This window comes from Cryptomeria japonica, chromosome 8, assembly GCF_030272615.1.
Source record: "Cryptomeria japonica chromosome 8, Sugi_1.0, whole genome shotgun sequence".
Classification (NCBI taxonomy): Eukaryota; Viridiplantae; Streptophyta; class Pinopsida; order Cupressales; family Cupressaceae; genus Cryptomeria; species Cryptomeria japonica.
The window spans coordinates 544,135,370-544,157,887 of record NC_081412.1 but is presented as its reverse complement, the minus strand read 5'-3'; the positions used below and the strand labels follow the sequence as shown (position 1 = coordinate 544,157,887).

The 22,518-nt window shown below is 34.4% G+C and overlaps 1 protein-coding gene across 1 annotated transcript; it reads right to left on the bottom strand.

The window, feature by feature from the left end:
* Nucleotides 1–1,696: 1,696 nt before the first annotated feature.
* LOC131044185 (glutamate receptor 3.1-like) lies at nucleotides 1,697–6,837 on the bottom strand. Its single transcript, XM_057977458.1, has 5 exons — nucleotides 6,682–6,837; nucleotides 5,232–6,547; nucleotides 4,865–5,145; nucleotides 2,850–2,881; nucleotides 1,697–2,750 (listed from the first exon to the last, which is right to left on the bottom strand). Exons 1-5 carry the CDS (start codon nucleotides 6,785–6,787, stop codon nucleotides 2,398–2,400), a joined length of 2,088 nt encoding a protein of 695 aa, XP_057833441.1. The 5' UTR covers nucleotides 6,788–6,837; the 3' UTR covers nucleotides 1,697–2,397.
* Nucleotides 6,838–22,518: the final 15,681 nt, after the last annotated feature.

Sequence of the window (22,518 nt, the reverse complement as noted above, 5' to 3'; positions counted from 1 at the left end):
ACTTATTAGTGATAAATTATTCCTATATATAGGGTTCATAAGGTATTTCTAACTATAAGTTAACTTCCAACGATCAAGTGAAATCAAGATTGGATAATGAATGGAAAAAATTAAAACTTGAAAATGTTTAAATTTGGGCATCTTTTGGAAGGACTATGGAATTGGGTGCCCTACTCCACTAAAACTATGGCACTAGGTGTCTTAGCCCACCTAAAAAAGGAACCAGAGAAAGATAATAGCAAATTGAAAGGATTAAACTTTATTTGTAAAGAAAATGAAATAATTTTTTCATTCAGATACTTTTTTTATTCAAATATTTTAGAATTTCTCTTATGTTGATAGCGGGATCTTCCATTAATCATATAATGAATTCTATAAGAGACTTGTAAAATGAAATCTCCCTCAAGGGTGTCTTTTTTAGACACCTAAACCTATTAGGTGGCCACCATTGTTAGTATGTATGGGAGGGATTCTCTCACACCCATGTTAGATTTATCCTCTCACAACCTTCTAGGTGGTTATGATTTTTCACCATACATGTGTATATATTAATAAAATTAAGTTTGTGTCATTGTTCACTTGGGCTTAAATATAGGCACACCATATTTCCTCTTGTACATGATCCAATGCCCCAAGAATGTCTATTTTAATCTATGTCATCCATCCATCATTTAATTTCAACCATTCATATCCTTCTTCAAACACCTATTACTCAATCCCTCAAGTCCTTTATCTCTCCTCATGCTAACACTTATATGTGCACATAACACATCAAGAGCACACACAAAACATGCATCATAGTATTATATACTATCAAGATCTTGAATAATTCAAAGAATAAATACATCACTCATATCTATGAGAAAATAAAGGATATATTTTTCTTTAGCAAGTGAATGTAAGAATTTGACTTAATCATCTTTATGCTCAATCTAAACGTATTTCTCTTGATTTAGAATGATGGTTTATTATTGCTTTAACCTTTTGCATTCTATTCCTATACTTAAGATGATTTTGAGGCTAGCACTTAGAAATTAAACAAAAATATATAGATAGGGAACATTACAAATTAAATTAGAGTTTATAAGATTTTGCCACTCTCCAAAAATTTTAGGCTCAACAAGTTATGGTAGCTCTTAGATTCATTAGTAGGGAAATTCAATCAAAAGATTAAAAAATGGAATTCCTTTTGTCAAGATTTCCCTCTACACTAACAAAGTAAATATGATGCTAATTTTAGTATATAGAACAATTAGATTAGATATAAAATCTTACATAATAGTTGAATTCTTACATTTTGCTACATAACATTAGTTATTTATCTTCCTTTAAATTTAACATATTGTGCATGTCTTTAAGTTCGGTTTGATGTTTAATTCTTCTATAAATGACATGTCAATTAAAAAAAACTCTCAATATCATGTCCACATGCCAACAACGATATTTGATTGAAAGCATTTCATTAAACTAATTTAGAAATCAGAAAGATATGAAGATTTTTTTATTCTTAATGAACATTTTTAGAATTCTATTTATGAATATTTCATGATGTATAAAGCTTAGGAAGGATATAATGTGTGAGGGAAATCAAGGGAATCCAAAGATCAGACTTAGTCTATCACGATAGCCACTATAAACAAGACTCCGACATACAACTAGAATGCAGGTTTAAAATGGATGCGAGACATTTGTCCACAAACATTTCTTTATTAAAGGTTTAATTATTAAAAAAGGGAAGTAACATACATGCATTGCACACCTCACCAAATTACAAAGACTAGACATAAATTGTCACAGTGAGCTTGACTTATCCGTTATTGTATCAGTAGCAGTACTGCAATTAGCCATGGACATGATAATTTAAGTTGACCCAGTCTTCACTCTTTGTGGTCAAGATACGTTTACAAGCTAGCGTAGTTTTAGTTGATATGGAGTGCCGCTTATATGTGTCCTGCTGAAACAGTGATTTGAAAGGAATTGGAGGCGGCGGTTCCATTTGACGAAATGGCGGTTTCACATCTCTTTCTTTTTGGTGGCGGGACGTCCTTCTGGTCTGCATAATTGGCAAACGTTCGCAATCGGGAGCAGATGGATTTAACATGAGATGAATTATCGCTTCTGTACACAAACCGGTAAAGTAGGCGACAGAAATAGTAGACCAGGCTGAGAAATGACACACATCCTGTCAGCAAAAATACACCCCAAAAGTTGTTGAGGCTCAATCTGTTTGATTCCAGTCCGCCAGACTCTGCATTGCATTTTCTTTCACTTGAATTGAACCACCTTTTCCTTATTTCCTGCATCTCTGTGCTTTCTGAGAGATTTAATATAGCCTTGGAAATGTCTGAAACCAGCGGAGACCCCTTTGGAAACACCTGTACACACAATTGGAATCAATCATACGATTCGTGAATTAGAAATAGTTTGATCGTCAAATATGGCGGCTACCCCTCCGTTGGTGGGTCCGTTCTTCAGTGCAATTGTGTACTCTTGTACAGATGAGTATGGGCAAAGCAAACTTTTGTTCACACCCAACTGGTGTTCCAAATACTTGTCTATGAAAGATCCCTGGTGATACCCGATTGGCAAATTTTGGACAATGAGAGATTCAAGGCTTTCAAACTTTGGTACAATTTCCCTCTCGGTAAGCATTGACGACAGGCTGGCGGTGTAACTAGACGCTAACACTAAAACTACAAAAGACCAAATTATCACCACTGCTTTGCCCAGACTGCTCACAATCCTCTCCCCTGCGTAATCCACAAAATTAATTTGGAATTTGAAAGCATTGTAAATTGCACTATAGTTTGACCATCTGCAATGAAAAGAAAGGGATAGAATCTTCTTACTCTGAGTCTTGAAGAGTGTGGAAAAAGAGAACCTGCATGTTAAAAGATTAAATAATTCAATCAGAAAAATTGGAAAGCTTCGTATGCTGTATAGATGTTGATAGGTTAAGTTGGGCATTTTTTCACTAAAACATTGACAAAATTGTTTTTCTCTTCCGTGTTAGTGGACTTTAATTTCAATTTAGCTTGCAAATTGTCACCTGGGTTCCGATGTAGGAGAAGGCGTTTGAAATCAATATTTTTAATAATTTAAACAAATTTTTGGCTAGGGTGAAGGGAGATCACGACGTCAACGGGATGCCATAATAAGAACTTGCAAGTGATCCAACAAATTGATAGGAAATACATTAAAGTTGTTGTATCAGACATCTAATGTGTGGGAGAAACATCTTATACATCTTATAGAAAGGTGTTAGACAACATGACATAGAAGTATAACATGTTATGGGAAGCATCAGTACTTGTTATAGTTAATTTCGTGCATCCATAGATTTTAAACGGTACATCAGAATTTCAAAGACTTTTTTGGCAATGGTCAACAGTGCACATTTCAGTGTCATTTGAACATGGGCTGTAGCTGGTCCTCTTCCCCTAGGTGTGATATACAAACAAATATAAATTTTTATATAGAAAAAATAGAAGCAATTGTAATACACATTATTTACACTTGAAATATGCATCTACAATTAAAAACACATTTGAACTCATTAAAAAGCTATACATTTTAATAATATCATTAATTTAAACAAGAACAATCATAGATAACCAAAATGATGGTAAGATTGTTAGAAAATGAACTACACATGGATCAAAGATGGATTAGTCACTAACTTGGTTGGTATCTTAATTGTACAGTACTTTAATCACAACTCAGAGGTCCTACATCTACATAGTAATCTAAGCGAGCTGTACGAAAATGAGCCACACCTAAACTACAAATGATCTAAACAACAAATAAATCAATAACTTAATGATAGAACACCCCAACACAACATAACAAATCCTAAATTCAGATTTAAACTAATTCACAATAATATTTTTAAAAATAAGTATAAGTTATTAATTACAATTATTCTTAAATTTAAATTGAGTTTTTAATAAATAAATAAATATTTATATATTTGATAAATGACTCTTTCACAGAATAAAATTTTCTTATAACACTTTGAGACACATAATCTAATCATGAGAATTTAATAAAATGCATCTCATTCAATTTTATAAGTAATAAACATTTCTATATTCTCAAACTTAAAATCTCTTTCTAATAGAGCTTTTAATTTTATTTTATATGTTTGTAAAAACCTCCCACCTAAGAAGCTTCTTGGGAGTAAGATGCCATTCAAATAAGTTAAAAAAAATTATTTTTTAAGATTTAAGAAAATATTTTCACTTGATTGCAAACCAAGCGGGTAGTTGGAAAAGCTTTTTTATGCTTTTATTCGGTTTAGTAATTTAAATTAATCAAATGTATTAATCAAGGTTATTATTAAAAATCATTTTTTAAGTTTAAAATTATTATTTTTATTAATGTTATCAGATTTAATTGCTTCTGCAATTGACTAATATTTTTTAAGGTTGACTAATCATTTATGTATCTGAAACTGCACAATCTCTCCAACTTCTGAAAATGATCATTTATTTCGATTAAAAAAGTTAGGGAGTGGGAGATGATAGGATTGGGATTGAAGGGCCCAGGGAGTGAGCATCATCCACGTGAATGAATGGATGCGGATTGGCAGAAAGTGGGAACTACGTGCCCACAACGGCTTACTACAGTTGACGGGAAGATTGCCCGAATCTAGTGGGTAAGACAAGTTGTCGATGATCACCACGAACAGCTCATCTGTTTTATGGCTCCTCGCCCTAATAACAGTGACCATCTATCTTCACGAGAAGGTCTGGACCGTTTAAGCTTTACTGTCCTTAGTAAAGTAAGTATTGAAGATGGATACATAGCTATTGATTTATGTATAATGCCATAGAAACAAAGAGAGAGTGAGCAAGAGAAGTACCAGATGAATGTCAAGATTTGATTCCGAGGATTCCCTCTGAATTGCCTATTTTGCTTGTGCTCCAGAAACGAAACAACTCCTCCCGTGAAGAAGAAAAATGCAATAGTAGTTATCCACATGGCCGGAGTAAATGGGAGCAGGAAGGCCCAAGGGTCACTTGATCCCTCGTCTGAATTTGCTACCACCATTATCAGTCCCGTCTCCGTGTACGGCTGTGTGAAATCTACATACTTGCTCCGATTTGCTATCACTGCTACATTTCCCACTACCGCATCAAATTTCTGCTTCCGTTTTCACATTTTATTCCAGTCAATCAGTTGGAAATATAGATTCACATTACAGAAACGAAAAAAATAAGTTAACTGACCTGGAGATAGACCTGGTAGACGAGGTCATCATAGTAGCCCTCGGTGACATTGCCAGTTCCATAAGGTATCAATTCATATGGCAATTCATAATCCAATCTCTTGAGCACCGATTTGAACACTTCAATACAGAAGCCTTTAATCTCATATGTCTTATTTAGTGCACCTGCCTTGGCTTGAACTGGTTTTACGCTGACGAATTGTGAAAACCCTAACTCCCAAGGCACCGCTATTTTCAGTTTCTTGCCTGGTGCAGGTATCTCCCACCCACGTGGTGTTTTTCCTGATCCACCACCCCAATTAACTACTTGTGTTGAAGTAATATTCAAGCCCCTTTCTGTCCATGACCCAATTACATTAATACGACTGCCAACAACATTGATAATGTCATACGAGCTCTCCAGAGGATCTCCGCTTTCTTTACTAATTCGAACAGGACCACTCAAGCCAAGAAAGTTTGTCTCTAGGATCTGATTAAGCAACTGCTCTCCACCCTCAAAACCCTTGAAATTCAGAAATTTGGTGCTGCGAGAAGCCTCTGAAAAGTTACCATTGAATGCTTCCATACGCAGGAGATGATCGATTGCGATAGCAATTGCCCACACTGTATCATATGCAACAAGCGCACGGGCATTTAATTCCAGGCTTGGTATTGTAGGATTCTGGGCTTTAAACCGCTTCTTCCATCTTCTAGCAAATTCATTCAGCCTTGGCAGGTTGGTTTGTGTGAGCTTTCTTTTAACCCCCACCACACCGTTCATGGAGAGGAGAGAAGTGGCGTTGAACGAATCTAATAGGCTGGCCAATCCGTCGGTAATGATCCATACATACTCACTGCTCATCATTCTTAATTTGTACGCCTCGGAAAACAGGATTAGGGCCAAATCCGGATGCATATGCACGATGAATACTCGCGACTCCAGCTTCATAAGCTTATGCTCAAGTATCCTTCGCATTGCAGAGACGTTCGCCTTGGGAGAGACTGCAGCTTTGAAAACAATTTTTGCCTCAACCTGTCGCAAGGCATCGTTTAAGGCGGGAATGGCCCCCGTCCCCAAATCATCATCTACATACACAAGCGCCACATCCCTCCATCTGTACTTTTCTATCAGCTTTGCTATTGCTGTCATTTGTGTTGTATCACTGGGCACCATACGAACGAAGTAAGGGTATCGATGCATTGAGACAGAGGGATTTGTTGCTCCAAATGTTACAACTGGAACACGCGCGGCAACGCCCAAATACGCTACAAACTCAGCCACCACGGAGGTTTGTGGACCGACTATGCTTACACATCCTTTTCTGAGCAGATCCAATGCTGCAATGCTCATTTCGAGGAAACCCATTGGTATTTCTTTCTATACCCAGAGTGTGAATTTAAAGAGAGATAAATAATAAACAGATATATTCCTTTAATAATATGATTATGGTGGGTAGAGGACGTGTTATTACCTGCAGAAGCGCCTATGAGTGCATCTTGTTTGGAGTCTCGGATATCAATATTGAGGAGCGTGTCATTCAGAAGACTGGCGTTTCTGTTTACATCTTCAATCGCCATTTCGATAGCAGTCTTGGCTATTTTTCCATTAGTTGTGTCCAAGGCGATAATAGCACCTATATTTATTGATGGAGCACATAACAAAAGAGCACCCATAGCCATAGCAATCTTCAACACTGGACATCCAAAACTTGCTCTACCATATCTAGTCTTATTGTGTAGCAATGTGAGAATCGAACTCTAAAATTTCTTCTTTACTGATTCATTAAATGTGAATTCATCTACACTGTAGGTAGACAGATGGATGTTGACCAAATTCTGAGCCTAAATATGGTGGCTGTATTCATCCATTTTGTATGTACTCTCGAAATTCTAGAAGATTATATACATACAAAATTAGAAAAAGAGATAGTCTTAGCATTCAAAGAGCAATAATTACTCCTTGGCAAATAAAGTTGAATCCTTTCTGCGCCGTATAAAGATCAATTCCGCCACTCTCCGAAGAATTTTTCAAACTGTAAGTCACTCTCCGAAGAATTTATCAAACTGTAAGTCCGCCACTCTTACCTTACTTAGAAGGTATGATTCCTGCTGGAATACACGGCTCTCACGATATCCTCGCAAAATATTATTAGCAATAGCACATACGCCAAAAAAGTTTAATTATAAATTTTTGGTCTATTTTTTGTATACATTTGTTCAATACATGAAATGGATTTGTTGATTTAATATAAAAAATTACACAAGGTGAATTGGTAGGCTATATAGAAAATGATGGTTTTTGTGCTACAAAGGTCTCAATGGAAAAGTGTAGCTTTAAATAATGTTTGCATCTATCTAGAAGGATACAAACATGATTGGAATAAGACCTCTAAATGAAGAAGACAATAAGGTTCTATTACCAACATGCTCATGTTATGTTTACAATAAGGAGTAGGGGATAGATAGGAATAGAAAGAGGGGTGGAGGGGGAAGATTGAGAGAGAGGTAGAGAGAGAGAGAGAGATTATAGTAGTTAGATGGAGACAAAGGGCCTCTACGATGATGGCTATTCATTGGTTTGTATTGCACACCATTCTTAAAAATTTGCATGTTATACTATACATATTGTGCCATGTTTTCAATGATGTCGACCAATAGAGTTTGGTGGAAAGATATTATGAAACCCTACTAAAGCATAATAATATAATCTCTTATAAACAAATAATGGATAAAATGAGAAAATAAATGACAAGGATTGAAAAATGGGAAACAAAGAACCAAAATAATGAACGACAAGCCATAAAGTGACAAAAAGCCATCATTTCATTAAGTGACTCACTTCTAACCATATTAAATAATAAATATATATAATGCTTAACATATAATATATTTAATATTTTAATCAGTATTATAAATTAATTATATATTATAATATATTTTTTATTTAAAAATATATATTATATAAAACCTAATGTATAATAACAATAAATATATTTTAATATAAACTTTATATATGAAAAACACAATTAAATATTAAACACATGATATCTCTACCATTAATAAATATAAAATTCAATAAAAAATAAAGTTAATAATTATATTATACAAAATTTAAAATATTATTTTAAAATTTCAAACTCTTGTTGAAGCCTTGATACCTAGTAAATTTCAAACTCTTGTTAAAGCCAATGTAGGAGGGGAATTATGATTTTACAAATACGAGGTTAGAAGTGAGTACAACTAAAACTTGTGCATAAAAAAATGTATTTAAATACATATTCAATAGGATATTTTTATCGTTGTCAGTGATCAAACATATAGGGTAAATGATGATGAATTTTATGCTTTGTGACTTTTCTAATCTATAAGTCATCATTTTGAGTTTTCAATTTCAATTGTATTGCCATGTGTACACAATTTAAGTTGCGTCATTTCATTTAATTTTTCTTTGATGTCACTCTGTCATTGGGCATGTGGTAATAATGTTGGGGTTGATTTTTATTAAATTAAAAATGTTGTTCTGTGATCGAAGCGAAGTAATGGCAAGTATTGTGCAAGAGAATGTAATGGGGGAGAAGAATACTGCTCGATTGCAAAGCAGTTCATAAATGGTGGTATGTCTAAAACTACGTATGTACAATTTGGACATTTTCATGCAGTGCTTTGTATGCTACAAACATTGGCCACCATTTTTTGTAGCAATTGCACCTTGGTGTGCAATGGTTACGTTGAAAAGATATGGGAGGTCAATAATTAGAGCCCATTATCAATATGCTCAATTTATGTTTACAATATAAAGAGAAAGAAAGATGGATAGGTAAGTATATAAAGAAGGAGAGATAGAGGGGGAAGAAGCAAACAATAAGAGAGGGGTCAGGAGATAGAGATATGGGATACAGATAGATATGGAGAAGGAGATGGAAATTGAGAGGAGAGTCAGAGATAGGGAGAGGAGGATGGAAGGATAGCAATGGAAGAGATAAATATATAGAGGGAGATGAAGGAAGAGAATGAGAGAGGGAGAGATAGAAGATAAATTTAGAGATTGGGAGTGATATTGAGAGAGAGTTAAATAGAGCGATATAGGGGTAGACAAAGATGGGTAGTTAACAAGATATATATAGAGGGAGAAATAGGAAAAATATGGAGAGATAGAAATGAATATGCAAGGAGATATATTTAGAGAGAGGTATAAAAAGGAGAGGGAAAGAGAGGGGGGAGAGATAGATGGATATAGAGAGGGTTACATGTGTAAAGATAGAAGAGTAGAGAGAAAGATAAAGGGAGAGATGATGAGGAAAATAAATCGATGGAGAGATATAGATAGGTAAAGGGAGATAAAGATAAAGAGACATAGAAAGATAGATATATGTGGAGGAAGAGGGAGAGAGATAGATAGTGAGAGATATAGATGATGATAGAGTGATAGAGATATAAGGATATACAGAGAGAGGGTGAGAGGGAAATAAACAAAGAGACAAATTGAGAGTAAAACAAACAAGGAGAAGTAGAGATAGGCAAATAGAGATGGAGAGAGAAAGATAGAAATAGGAGAAGATGGAGAGAGGGACAAAAGGAAGAGGGAGAGATAGAGATATAAGAGAAAGGAAAGAGAGATACAAAGATATATGGGAAGAGAAGGGTAGAGAGGTAGAGATAAGGAGTGAGCTAGGGAGGGAGAGAGACAAAGAGAAAGAGAGAGGGGAGACACAAAAAGAGAGGGAGGAGAGAGGGGGAGAGAGGGAGAGAAATTGGTAGAGGGACAGAGGGAGAGAGAGATAGGTAGAGGGAGATAAGGAAGAAAAGGGGTGAGAGAGAGATAGCTAAATGTATAAAGAGGGAGAGAGGGAGAATAATAGATATAGATAGAGGGTGGTAAAGAGATATAGAGAGGGATAAATAAATAAATAGAGATAGGGAGAGAGATAGAGAAATAAGGAGATAGAAGTAGAGAAAGATATGGATAGATAGAGATAAGAGACATTCAAGTGAGTTATAAATAAAAATATAGAGATTTAGAGTAGGAGAGAGAGAGAGAGAGAGAGAGAGAGAGAGAGAGAGAGAGAGAGAGAGAGAGAGGGGAGAGAGAGAGAGAGAGAGAGAGAGAGAGAGAGAGAGAGAGAGATAGAGAGAGAGAGAGAGAGAGAGAGAGAGAGAGAGAGTACATGTAGATAGATAGATATGGAGGAAGAGTTGAGTTAAAAGAATCTAATGAAACAAAGAGAGAGATGAAGAGAAAGAGAGATAAACATAAAAATATATATAGATTTTAGGATAAAGATGACGGTAGAAAGAGAAAGAGGGCGAGAGGGAGAGGGAGAGGGAGGAAGTTGTTTGAAAGAGGAAAAATAAATAATGGACAAAGGTAAATGTATATAAAGAGAAGAATATATATGAGAGAGATAGAGTAAAAGAGAGAAAAAGAGAGAGAGAGAGAGAGAGAGAGAGAGAGAGAGAGAGAGAGAGAGAGAGAGAGAGAGAGAGAGAGAGAGAGAGAGAGAGAGAGAGAGAGAGAGAGAGAGAGTTAGTTAGTTAGAGGAATATTGATAGAGAGATGGGAATATAGAAAGAGGGATTTAAAGGAGATGAATATAAATAAAGAGATAGATAGGGACTTATGATTATGAGAGAGGTAGATTGATAGAGAGGTAAAATAGAGAAAAAGAGAGAGAAAAAGGATGGATATAGAGAGAAGGAGATATTGACAATAGAGAAATTCACATTTTATTGTCTTTTTGGTCAACAATCAAAATATGGCATGTCTCCATGGGAAGCGTCCACCAACCAAGTACATCATTTGCTTAAGGACTCAACAATTCACCTTTAAGATCTCTTAGATCTACCCATTACACACAATACTAACATGTTTTTGGTATAAGATGAAATACATCCAATTAATAAGAAAAGGGACTAGACATTGATGAATAAATTAGATGCATGATTTTATTATGATGATGGGATATAGAATATAGGATTGAGAATGGTGGAATGTTGTGTGGGACATCTCATGTTTCTAGTAGTTTGAGAGATTGTGTGGTGCATTTGCAAAATTCAAAATTTATTAAATATTATCTTTAACCAGATGTGGGATATAGATTTATAGCTTCACACCTTATGAATCATTATTTGTCAACAAAAATCCATAGATTAAGTAACCTTGTAGTCTAACAATGCCCATCTAGTTCGTAAACATCTCACAAAATGTATAAAATTTATGCATGTTTCAAGGAAAGTTGATTGATTAAACTCTCCAAGATAAATCATCACAATACGTGATAATGGATCATGCTAGGTTCTTGTTAAAATGGCATGGAACTTAACAATCCATAAATCATAAGATAAATCAACTTAAAGAGCATAAATTAACGTCAACAACATTGAACACCAAGGACTTACATTAATAATCATATGAAAAGTATTTTCCCTTGTGATTTTTTGCATGTATCCTACCTTCAGACATGAAATATAACAAAACATAAATTACCCATAAAATAGATATAAATAAATAATAATAAATATATTAATATATCATATATTAAATATAAATACAATTATACGATTATATAATATAATATTGAAGGTAAATTTAGTTTGGCCACCCGAGGAGAATTACGTCATTGTTTAGTGAGAATAATATTGAAAGTAAATTGTCCTTTGAGAATAAAATCTTGTTTCGCCGCCCGAGGAGAATATAATATTTTACAATTTATGCAGATTGCGTAGTACTTTCATGCTGTCTTCTGTCAGAAGTTGAAGCACTAATTAATGTAAAATATGTTTTTATTTATTACCACTGGCATGTGGTACGTCAATGCTGTCGTCGACTATTCACCACTATTCATTTAATCTAACGTTGGGAAGCAAAAAAAAACACAAATATTTCTTTTTAAAGTTTAGTTTTATGTTTTAAATTAATCAAACACTTTATAAATTTTAACTTCCCTCTTACGTCAAGGCCATAATGGAAGTTGATACAATCTAAACTACATCTAAATTGAAGAGATCATAAATACTATATAAATTTTTTTAAGTTGCTTATTAACAAAATAATCCATTCATGTATTTTTTGTTGCATCTTTCCATTTCATCTTAACATAGAAGTGTAAACAACCTCACTACTGTTCATGTAAAATGTCTTTTTCAAATTATGAAAAGGAGGTAGCACTTTTCATCTCTAAGTCACCCAAAGTAAATAAATTACAATTATTCTACTATGCACTCCACGATTAAAATTTTGGCTTGCCACTCTTAGTTTTATGCTCTGTCAGTTTTCCATATCAACACCATGCATATTGAATGCTATTATGATTAACTTCATTCAGGACGGTTGCTATAATTAGTGGACAGAAGCATGTTGTGAGCATGAAGTAGTTTGTTTTAGGATGATATGCAATAGAGATTCTATTAAAATAATTAGTCTTCATTAATTGATTGAGTGACTTCTTCATTTTGATTTGAGAATAGTTTTTTAAGAGATAGATATGATAAAAGAGAAAAATCACAGAAAAGCAACATTTAAATCACATGCTACCTATGCAAGGGAAGTGGGCATGAATATAACTTAAAGGTGGATTGCACTTAGTAATTTCTTTTCCAATCGTTGACAGGTTTGCATATCGACAAAAGTAATTGCCGGTCAATGACCATATTAGTATTTAACTATCTTTCTATTTCATTTTAATTAAACTACTAACTTAACTCTATCCATACATTTATTTAAATGTCGTTTAGTCCCGCCATATACACGTCTTGAAAGACACAAATTAACTCTGAACGTAATCCACGATGGTAAGATCTCTTTTTACCCTTACCCAATTGTAAGGTGTTCATCCTTTATGTTCCTATAACCTTCAGGTGGAAGCCAACGACAAACGCAACACTGATGCAATTGTCCTCCGGAAGGAAATTCATCCTTTATGTTCCTATAACCGTCAATTCCTCTAGTATGTCCTATAACCTTCAGGTGTGTTGTCATCGATCAATTCAGCTTGATTGGCGATGACTGTTCGAAAAATATGCAATGCACGAAAAATATGAAGTTAATATTGCAGGAAAAAGAGGAAGGGACGAATTCCGCAGAAGCTCACTCTTTAGTGCGGGCCCCTTACAAATCGATGCCGTATCTGAACGGTTCAGAGACAGCTCGTACACAGAAAATACGATCTTGCCCAATTTTCATTACTTCCTTCCGCTGTTAATGCTGACAAATGTGGAAGACTAAGCAGCAACCGCCGTTAATAGTGGACGGACCACATGAATTAATGCCGTGAAGAACGGACCGCGGGACTATAGTCACGTGTTTGATTCTCAATTTCAGCAAATGCGTAATTAAAACATCGAACTAAATAAATAAATTTTATATTTTGAGCACAATACTTCTTTCGCAATTTTAAAATTAATTCTTCACCAAATGATGCCACCTCTCCGTTACGTCAGACCCTGATATTATGATATTTTATAATTAACTCATAAAATATATATTAAATCGAATAGGTCTAGAATACATCTAGAATTACATTTTAAATTATTATATTTATTTAAGATTATTTTATTTTATTTTAAAATTATTATGCCAAAGGCATCTTCTATGAGAGAAAACGGACTGACTAAAAAAATCAACAATGTGTAATGCTGTAGAAGTGTGCAAGACGATGTGAATGATCTTGGTCTGGAAGAAAGAGCTACTTCTCCTCCAGCTCAACAATTTCATTCCAAAATGTTTCTAACTTAGCGAAATTACATGAAACTCTGCCTTTTCACCGTATTATTTGAAAGAATCATAGTAGCCAAAACCCTTCTTACAATGTCATTTTGTACCATTATGCTGAGACGCAATGTCCTTTTATAGCCTGTGGAAAATAATCAACAAAAACAAGAATATTATTATGTTTAATTATCATTGTTTTAACGTATATTTATCTTTATCCGATTTGCGTCATTATGCAAACGCACAATCGTGTTTTATTGTTTTCAGGGAGAAGGTCCCGAACCTACAAAACAATGGCAACAGAAACAAAGTATAGTTTCACAAGGACTGGCATCAAGCAGTCAGCCAAGAAAGCCCAAACAATTGTTTCTTAGAAGTATTCAAAAATTAACATGTCTCTATAACTAAACATACCAGTAATGACTAACCACCATCTCCCGAGCATAATATAAGTATTTTGAGTATCAACAGAACTAAGTAACTTAAATATATAGACAACCATACTAAAAGTCTGGTTCATATGGCACGTAACCCTCTTAGTAACAAAGAAACTAACTATATCTACTACTTTTATTAGTATAGTATTAAGCAAAAAATAAACTAATTCTAACATCTTAATCATTATTAATCAAATTCCAATTTCGCTGAAGTTTGTAAACTTGGCTGGCCCAGGTGTCCTCTTGACTGTCCTCCTTGTCTTCATTGTCCTTGTTCGTCTTGCCTTCTTTTTCTAGTTTCCTCATCTTCTTTTTCATATTACTCTGCCCGGACATGACCCCAATGACAACCTCTCTCATGATACAATCTGTGATGGTGCATAACGAGCCAAAGACCTCACATATATTGTCGAAATGCTGCTTGTAGTCTTCAATTTTCTCTTCCAGGTTCAGGACTGTCTCTTTAAGCTCCATAATCTGATCCTCCAGGGTTTTGTTGTTTTCTTTATCTGACGGTAAGTCCAACGAATAGGGGACCATTTCTCTATATCCTCCTGAGAATTGAAAGGCCATGTGTTCGAGTCAAAATCCTCTTAGTCTTCTTCCATATCCTTCTTAGACTATTCTTCTCGTTCTTCTTCTTCATCTTGGAACTCCTCATCCTCTGAGTCCTTGTGAGAGATATCATCATCTTCCTCCAGATTTAAGGCCTCTTCAAGATCCATGGTCATCTCCTTTGTCTCATTTGAAACCTTCTTTTCCTTTTCCAATAGCCTAGCGGACCTTCTTTCTGCTGAAATACTCTCCTTCTTCTCCCTCTCCATTATATTTTCCTCCTCATTCTCTGAGCCATGTAGGTCAAGGTCAATAGTAATACTCTTTCTTGCGGAGTCCTTCTTAGTCTTCTTAGCTTTGACAAGATTGTTTCTGGGTATCCAGTTAATTTGGAGCAAGGCTACCTTAAGGGGTTCCATTTCCTACACTTCTAGTGACTTCTTACCCTTATGTTTAGCCAGAGGAGTAGAATTACGCAATCGCAGAGGTTTTGTTTCAATTAGATCAATTTTAACAAAGGACCCCTATTTTTAATTATCCGACTCGGTATTGCTAGGTAGAGGGAGCATATAGCTTCAATTTGGGGAGTGGTCAAAGGCATACTTGTACATTATATAGATTAAACCTTGGTGAAATGGTGGATTTTCTCTATTACCGATACAAGAATCTAGAGATGTAAATAGGAAATAAGGTAAATTACCTCTTCATTGTTCTTGAGTTATTTACAACTCTTCGGCTCTTTTCTTTTTAGAGGGCCCCACACATCTGTCTGATTCTTCACAAAGCAGAAATAGTAGATATGAAAATGACTGCCAAGCGAGGTGAGATATTTAGAAGTTTCTTTTTCCATTAAAAGATGCTCATTTAAAAGGAGTGAACCCATAATAGTGGTTTACACTTTTTTGGATGAATAAATTGCACTCATTTGTCCAAAACATAATTTTTACCACTTTCGATCAAGTGCCATGTTCGATCAGACCCAAAAAATGATTCGATTGAATGTCTTATTTTAAATACATTTGATTGAATATAAACTTGTAAAAAAGGTGGTTTGATCGAACCTAGGTTCAATCAAACCCCTTTTTGTAATGGTTTTTTAAAAGGAACATGGTCGTTGAAATTTCTTTTGCTCAAAGGGGTTCGATCCATAGAACCCCTTTCGATAGAACATATTTTCTATTGAACCAGCTTGCTAGAGATCTCCCCTTGAAACTCTCTTGGTTTCTACAAATTTTTGGCCTTCAAAGCTCAAATTGTGGGCTCAAATCAATGAATTTTGACAAACCCAAATTCATGATAGTAGTACTCAAAGTGAGTTGTTCAATGATTATTATTTTAATATATATTGAGTTTATTAAGATTTTTATTTTTGGTTAACTGAACATAGGTTTCACACCAAACATCAACTTCCGAGTTCAATGCTTATGAAAAACCATAAACAAGTGAAAAAAAAATTGAATAATATTTATGCACTAGGTATTTAAGTCCTCTTTCCAACAAAAAAATAAATTGATTTTCGTTACATATACAACAAGTTATGTAATATCAAATGTACATATGTCTAAATTATAGTTAACTCAACTTCAAAACTTAATTAAATATAAAATATTGAATATAATGTTACAAAACCAATTGCAAACGCTAGATATGGATGTTACGAAACCAAATTCGAAAGAATCACATTCGTATCTATTTTAGAAAAAAAGTTATACTATATAGAGTATCACTCTTTAAAAATGTTATTTTAAAAAAAAAATAGTTTTCAAGGAAGATAGAAAATGGAAAAAAATTGATTTAAAAAATTATCTAAAAAATAATTTAAGAATCTACATACAAAATGACATAAATCACTAGTTCACATCATTTACAAATTCCTTAGGGTTTAGTAGTAATAGGTGTCTAAATCTAAAGTGTTTTTCTAAAAATGAATATTGTAGTGTGAAAGTTGGCAAAAAAGTGTCATCCACTATTGTGGGTTCACCCAAAGGTTATTTTTGGCTTGATAGGTTGTGTTGTCTGCACATGTGAGCGTTCTTTTCACATTATAAGAAATTAAGGCACCTCAAGAAACAAGACAACTGCCTTTCCCACAAATGATATCGCCATCCTTAAATTCATCGCAAGGCATTAGGCCATTCAAATTCTTGACACCCTCGTCATCAACATGCCAACTTGGCACTATACATATCACCCCAATCAGCCAAATAGTTAGCATAATACTCATCAACTTGTAGGTTATCGGGTGGGAAATTTGAATTTGAAATTTCTTGGCACTCATAGAATGTAAAAAAAAGAGGCAGCCTCAACTGTTATAGCTTCAAGTAATAGATTGAATCACCCATGAAAGATTTTACCCTTTCATTGGACAAAATATTTTTTAATTCGGTCAAGCTCTCTTGATAATTAAAGTGACACCATTCCCTATTTGTTAATCCTTCATTTACAACCTCATCCACTATCATATTTCCTTACATGTACATGTGTTGCACTTATATTTTGTGAAAGGCTTTGAATAGCCCTTTACACTCAAAGCCTTTTACACTTTTGAATAATTCGTCTTATCTCCCAAGGGGCTTTCATGGTATCATTTAGGAAATTGACTACAAGTTTTTAATCACCTTCCAAAATTACATTGATGCCATTATGGTGGTCCAAGCATTCAAGGGCTTTCCATTCTGCCATCACTTTTGCTCTGTTATTTGAACCCACTCCAAGGTTTGCATAATACGCTTCTATTATGTAGCATCTGTAATCCCTTATAATGTCTCCTGCTCTAGATAAACCACAGTTCCCTTTTGAACAACCATCAAAATTACACTTTAGCCAGCCTTCCTCTGTGGGGGTCCAAGTGCGGCTTTTCCTTAAGACCATATTATGTTAATTCATCGTTAGAAGAATATGATGAATTCCCCATCTTTGTTTTAATCTTAGGTCTAGTAGACTTGGCAAAATTTTTGATTTATGTGGTTGACTTGCATTAATGCTCTCTTTTACCTACTACTTTATAATATAAAATAACACCTTACTACTTCCTGTTTCATCCCTAAACACACTATTATTTCGTTCTTTCCATATATTCCAAGCCATAATAGGTGGAATTTGCATCCAAATATTCCTGGTAATAGGATGAATATAAGGGGTTAGGGGCCACTATTCTAGAGGGTCTTTCATATTTCCTAGTAGAGCCTAGCAAGCTTTTAAATCTCCTAACACTTCTTCCCAAATTTCCTTGGCAAATTGGTAATGCAAAAATAGGTGATCAATGCTCTCAAGGTCTTTATAGGATAAAAAACACCTATTAACAAAGGAAAAACCTCTTTTGTTTAGGTTATCTATCATCAAAATTCTTCCATGAGCAATAGAGCACCAGAAACATTTTCTCTTCAAAATAAGGCCTTTTATCCAAATGCTTCTCTAGCAAAAGGTTTCAACTAGTTCTCCAACAATACTATGATAGGCTGACTTAACTGAGAAAGTTCCAGAGGGGTTTATCCACTAGATCCAATCATCCTCCACATGAGGAGAGAGGATAGTGCAATCAACTAAAAGAGAAGTTACAGATTGAGCCTCTCTTACTAGTTGGTCGTGGTGTTGGATTGGGATATCCCCCTATCAAAGCACCTCATCTTATAGGGTCTTTCATTTTGCCTTGTCTCATTGCCATATAATATAATCATGAACTTACTTTCCACATTTATTGATTAGAATTTGCTTGATTTTCCTGAATTGAGGTAGTTCTGAGAGGGCTTGTTCTTTAATCCACACATCATCCTAGAAATTGGTTCCTTTGTCATTCCCCATTAGCCTTTTTCCATTCTTCCTAAGTGTAGCTTTAGTTTTTGTAGAATTATTCCAAATGTAGGATCCTGAGGGTAAATCCATCTCATTTAGGAAACAACAGCTTCTAGAATTCCTAAGGTATTTAGCTTTTATAATAAATATCCAATCATTTTTCCTTTGAATCAACTACTAGTCGACATTGGAGATTAAGGAATGGTTGAAAGACTTAATTTTTATTATTCCAAGACCCCTCGCCTTACTCAACAAGAAGACCCTATCCCAGGCCATGAGAGACAATCTATTTTTTTCCTTGGTTCCATTCCATAGGAAACATTTTTGGATCTTTTCTATCCTATCAGCAACAAACCCTGGTATTTTAAAGAGGGAGAGGTAATAGATTGGAATATTTTAAATACAAGATTTTACCAATTGAATTGTCCTACCAGACCAAGCAACATCCCTTTCCATCCAACTAACTTATTTTGAAATCTGTCAATTATCCCATTCCAAAATAGAGAGGATGGAGATTTAGAGATGAGGGGTAACCCCAAGTAATAATTTGGAAGGGCAGCAGTTTGACAAGAACAAATATTAGTAATTTTCTCTTGTAGGTTGCGACTGACATTCATAAAAAAGACCTTGCTTTTCTCATAGTTAATACATTGCCTTGAGGTCTTTGAATAGTTATTCCAAATTATGTTCCAGCATTTCACTTTTGAGACATAAGCTTGACCAAAGATGATGGTATCATCAACAAGTTGTTAATTTGATATAGGATCCAAAGTAGAGGAAGCCCTAACACCCCTTAGCTCTCCTCTCCTTTTAAGTTTGTCAATATTTTGACCAAGAACCTCAACAAAGATAATGAATAGATATGGCAAAAATGGGTCACCTTGGTGAAGCCTTTTCCAACATGAAAAATAACCACTGGGGGACCCATTTGGTAACACTAAGAATTATGGATTCGTTACACATTGAACTATCATATTTATAAATTTACCCTTGAATCCAAACTTTCTTAGGACTTCAAAGAGAAAGTTCCAAGAAACTCTATCATAAGCTTTCGAAATGTCTAATTTCAAGTACATAAAGGGTACTTTTCTACTGTCCATTAAGTGTACCAATTCATGTGCAACTATAATTATATCCATAATGTGCCTCCCTTTGAAAAAACCTATTTGGTTGAGTGAGATCATCTTATCAAGCAAAGGTTTGAGCCTATTAACCATAACCTTTGAGATGATTTTGTATAGAGTATTGCACAAGATGATAGGCCTAAAGTCCTTGATGAAAGTAGCATTATCATTATTTGGAATTAAAGCAATGAAGGTTGAGTTGATTTGGTTGAGGATTTTACTTGACCTAAAGAAGTCCTTCACCGCATGATAGATATCCACTCCAATGATATCCCAGTGATCTTGGAAGAAAGGAGGACCATCAAGTCCCGAGGCTTTGAAATCAACAAAGGAGGACACTACATCCCTAAGCTCCTAGAAGGATACCTTGAGACTAGTAATGACAAATCCACTTCAGTGACAACCTCTCGAATCACCTTGAGAAAATAATTGGGGTCTTGAAAGTTGTTCTGGTTATTTGAGTTATTGAGGCTAAAATAAACAACAACAACAATCTCTTTTTCATTTTTTGTAATGCACCCATCTTCTTTAATGAGCTTTCTTATCCTATTTATTCTCTTGTGATTCATGGTGGATTGGTGAAATAATTTGGTGCTTTTATCGACTTAAGTGAGCCATTATATTCTTGATTTTTGTTTCCAAAACACCTCTTCTTTCTTGTTCAACCTAAACCATCGATCTCTTAGCAAGATCTCCTCCCTTCTCTCTTCCTCAAAAGCACAATTATATTCTATCTTCCTTTGAATATACTCAAGGTTCACAACAATGATCTACTTTTATTCAAAGATATTCCCAAACAAGTAACAGTTCCAACCTTTTACCTTTTTCTTGACGAACTTAAGTTTTTGGGCAACACAAAAACATTGGAGTGTCGTCAACAAGGACATTCCATAATTGTTCAACTAGAGATTCGAAATCCGAGTATTAGGACCAAATTATTTGATATTTGAAGGGATAGAATTTTTTCTCCCTGGAGTCTTACATAGACAGAAGAATCACACTATGATCAGAGCTTGATATAGGAAGGGCAATAGAGAGACAGATGGAGACATAATTTTTCTAGTTACTTGACACCAAGAACCTATCAAGCCTAACCTAAATAAGATTCTGGCTAAGTGTTTTATTGTTTTATATACTTTTGAAAATAATAAACCAAAACAAGAATAATACTATATCTATAAAGTTGATTGAAAAATATAGTGCAACCTTAAATTATAAAAAATTGATATTTTAAACAATCTCATATGATTCTGAAAAATTAGATAAAACTTATAGTCTATCTACAACAATCCACTACAAAGTACAAACCTTGTTACCATTTTCAATTGATATACAGTAAATCAGAATTTAACCTATAGTGAACTGATAAAAAACCAAATTACTTATAATGAACAATATTCCATGCCTCCTATAGTTTCTAGATGTTGGGAAAATGGTGTTGTGCTCCTTGCATAATAATCTTTCATTGTTGTATTATTTTTATTATTATGTGAGCTAGACATGGAATTACATTGTAATATCATATTGTGTTGTTGCACCTAGGAGCACCTAGATGGACATGAAACAAGTAGAGATTCCCTTAGAATATTCTTGTAACCACTTGGTGAGTTGTACTAACACATTGGTATTATTATTTGTATTTATTTATTATTGGGGAATGTAATTGTGATGAAGTACCCAATATTAAATATGGGTCAAGGGTATGTAGGAGAAATATTATTTTATTGTCACATGGTTTTGATGTAATATCACCTGGTCATTTTGTGGTTGCTTCTCTCTATAAAAGCACCACAAGGGTAGTTGTTTGGGTTAGCTAGGTTAGCATTTGTGAAGGAGGAAGCATGACATGGGATGTGTGGATTCATGCTTGGTCATAGGGAGTGCTTAGTTATGGCTGGGTTTTTGAAGGCTTTCCATAGTTGTAATGTAATGGATGAATTGATGATAATACATGGTGGATGATGCTTTTGGATGTTGGGTTTTTCCCTCATGAGGGTTTTTCTAGGATATATCTTGTGTCACATTCTCATAGGTATGTTGTCTATTCTTTGCATATGGCTTCTATGTGTTGTGCCAATTTAGAGCATATTGGTATGGCAATAACCATCTGATTTCAAATCACCCTCACTTGGAGGATTGAACATTGATTTAAGAATTGTTACACCCTTTAAGGAAGCACTAATTCAAACTCTTTATTTTATTTCACCCACATTGGGAAGAGGTCCTTAATTTTAACTTTCCCACTCTAAGAGTGAGGATGATGAAAAGATCCAACTTATAGCCTTCTTTGTGGTAATGAGGAGAATGGTGAATATGGGTGTTCTGTCAATTTATTTGGGGGAGAAAACATGTTGTTAGATGAGAGGTAGATTACAGTGGTTGAGGAACCGACAAATTCAAGAATTCTTGAGCTTATGAAATCCTCCAAACAATTCTAGATAAGGTCATCACGTTCACTTTTCGTCTTACATTTGAAGCATTCTAATGTGGCTCGGTGTAACAAATTTGTTTGCTCAATATATTTATGAATAAGCTGATTTCAATAAAACTAGAAATTACTATCATTTTAGAATATTATCTTTAGGCATTTTAATAGAAGGATCTGTAGTATAAAGATCTAAACCTTTATAAATACAAATTATAAAGATTTTAAAATTTGATAAAAAGATCAAGTGTATAATTATAAACAACGGT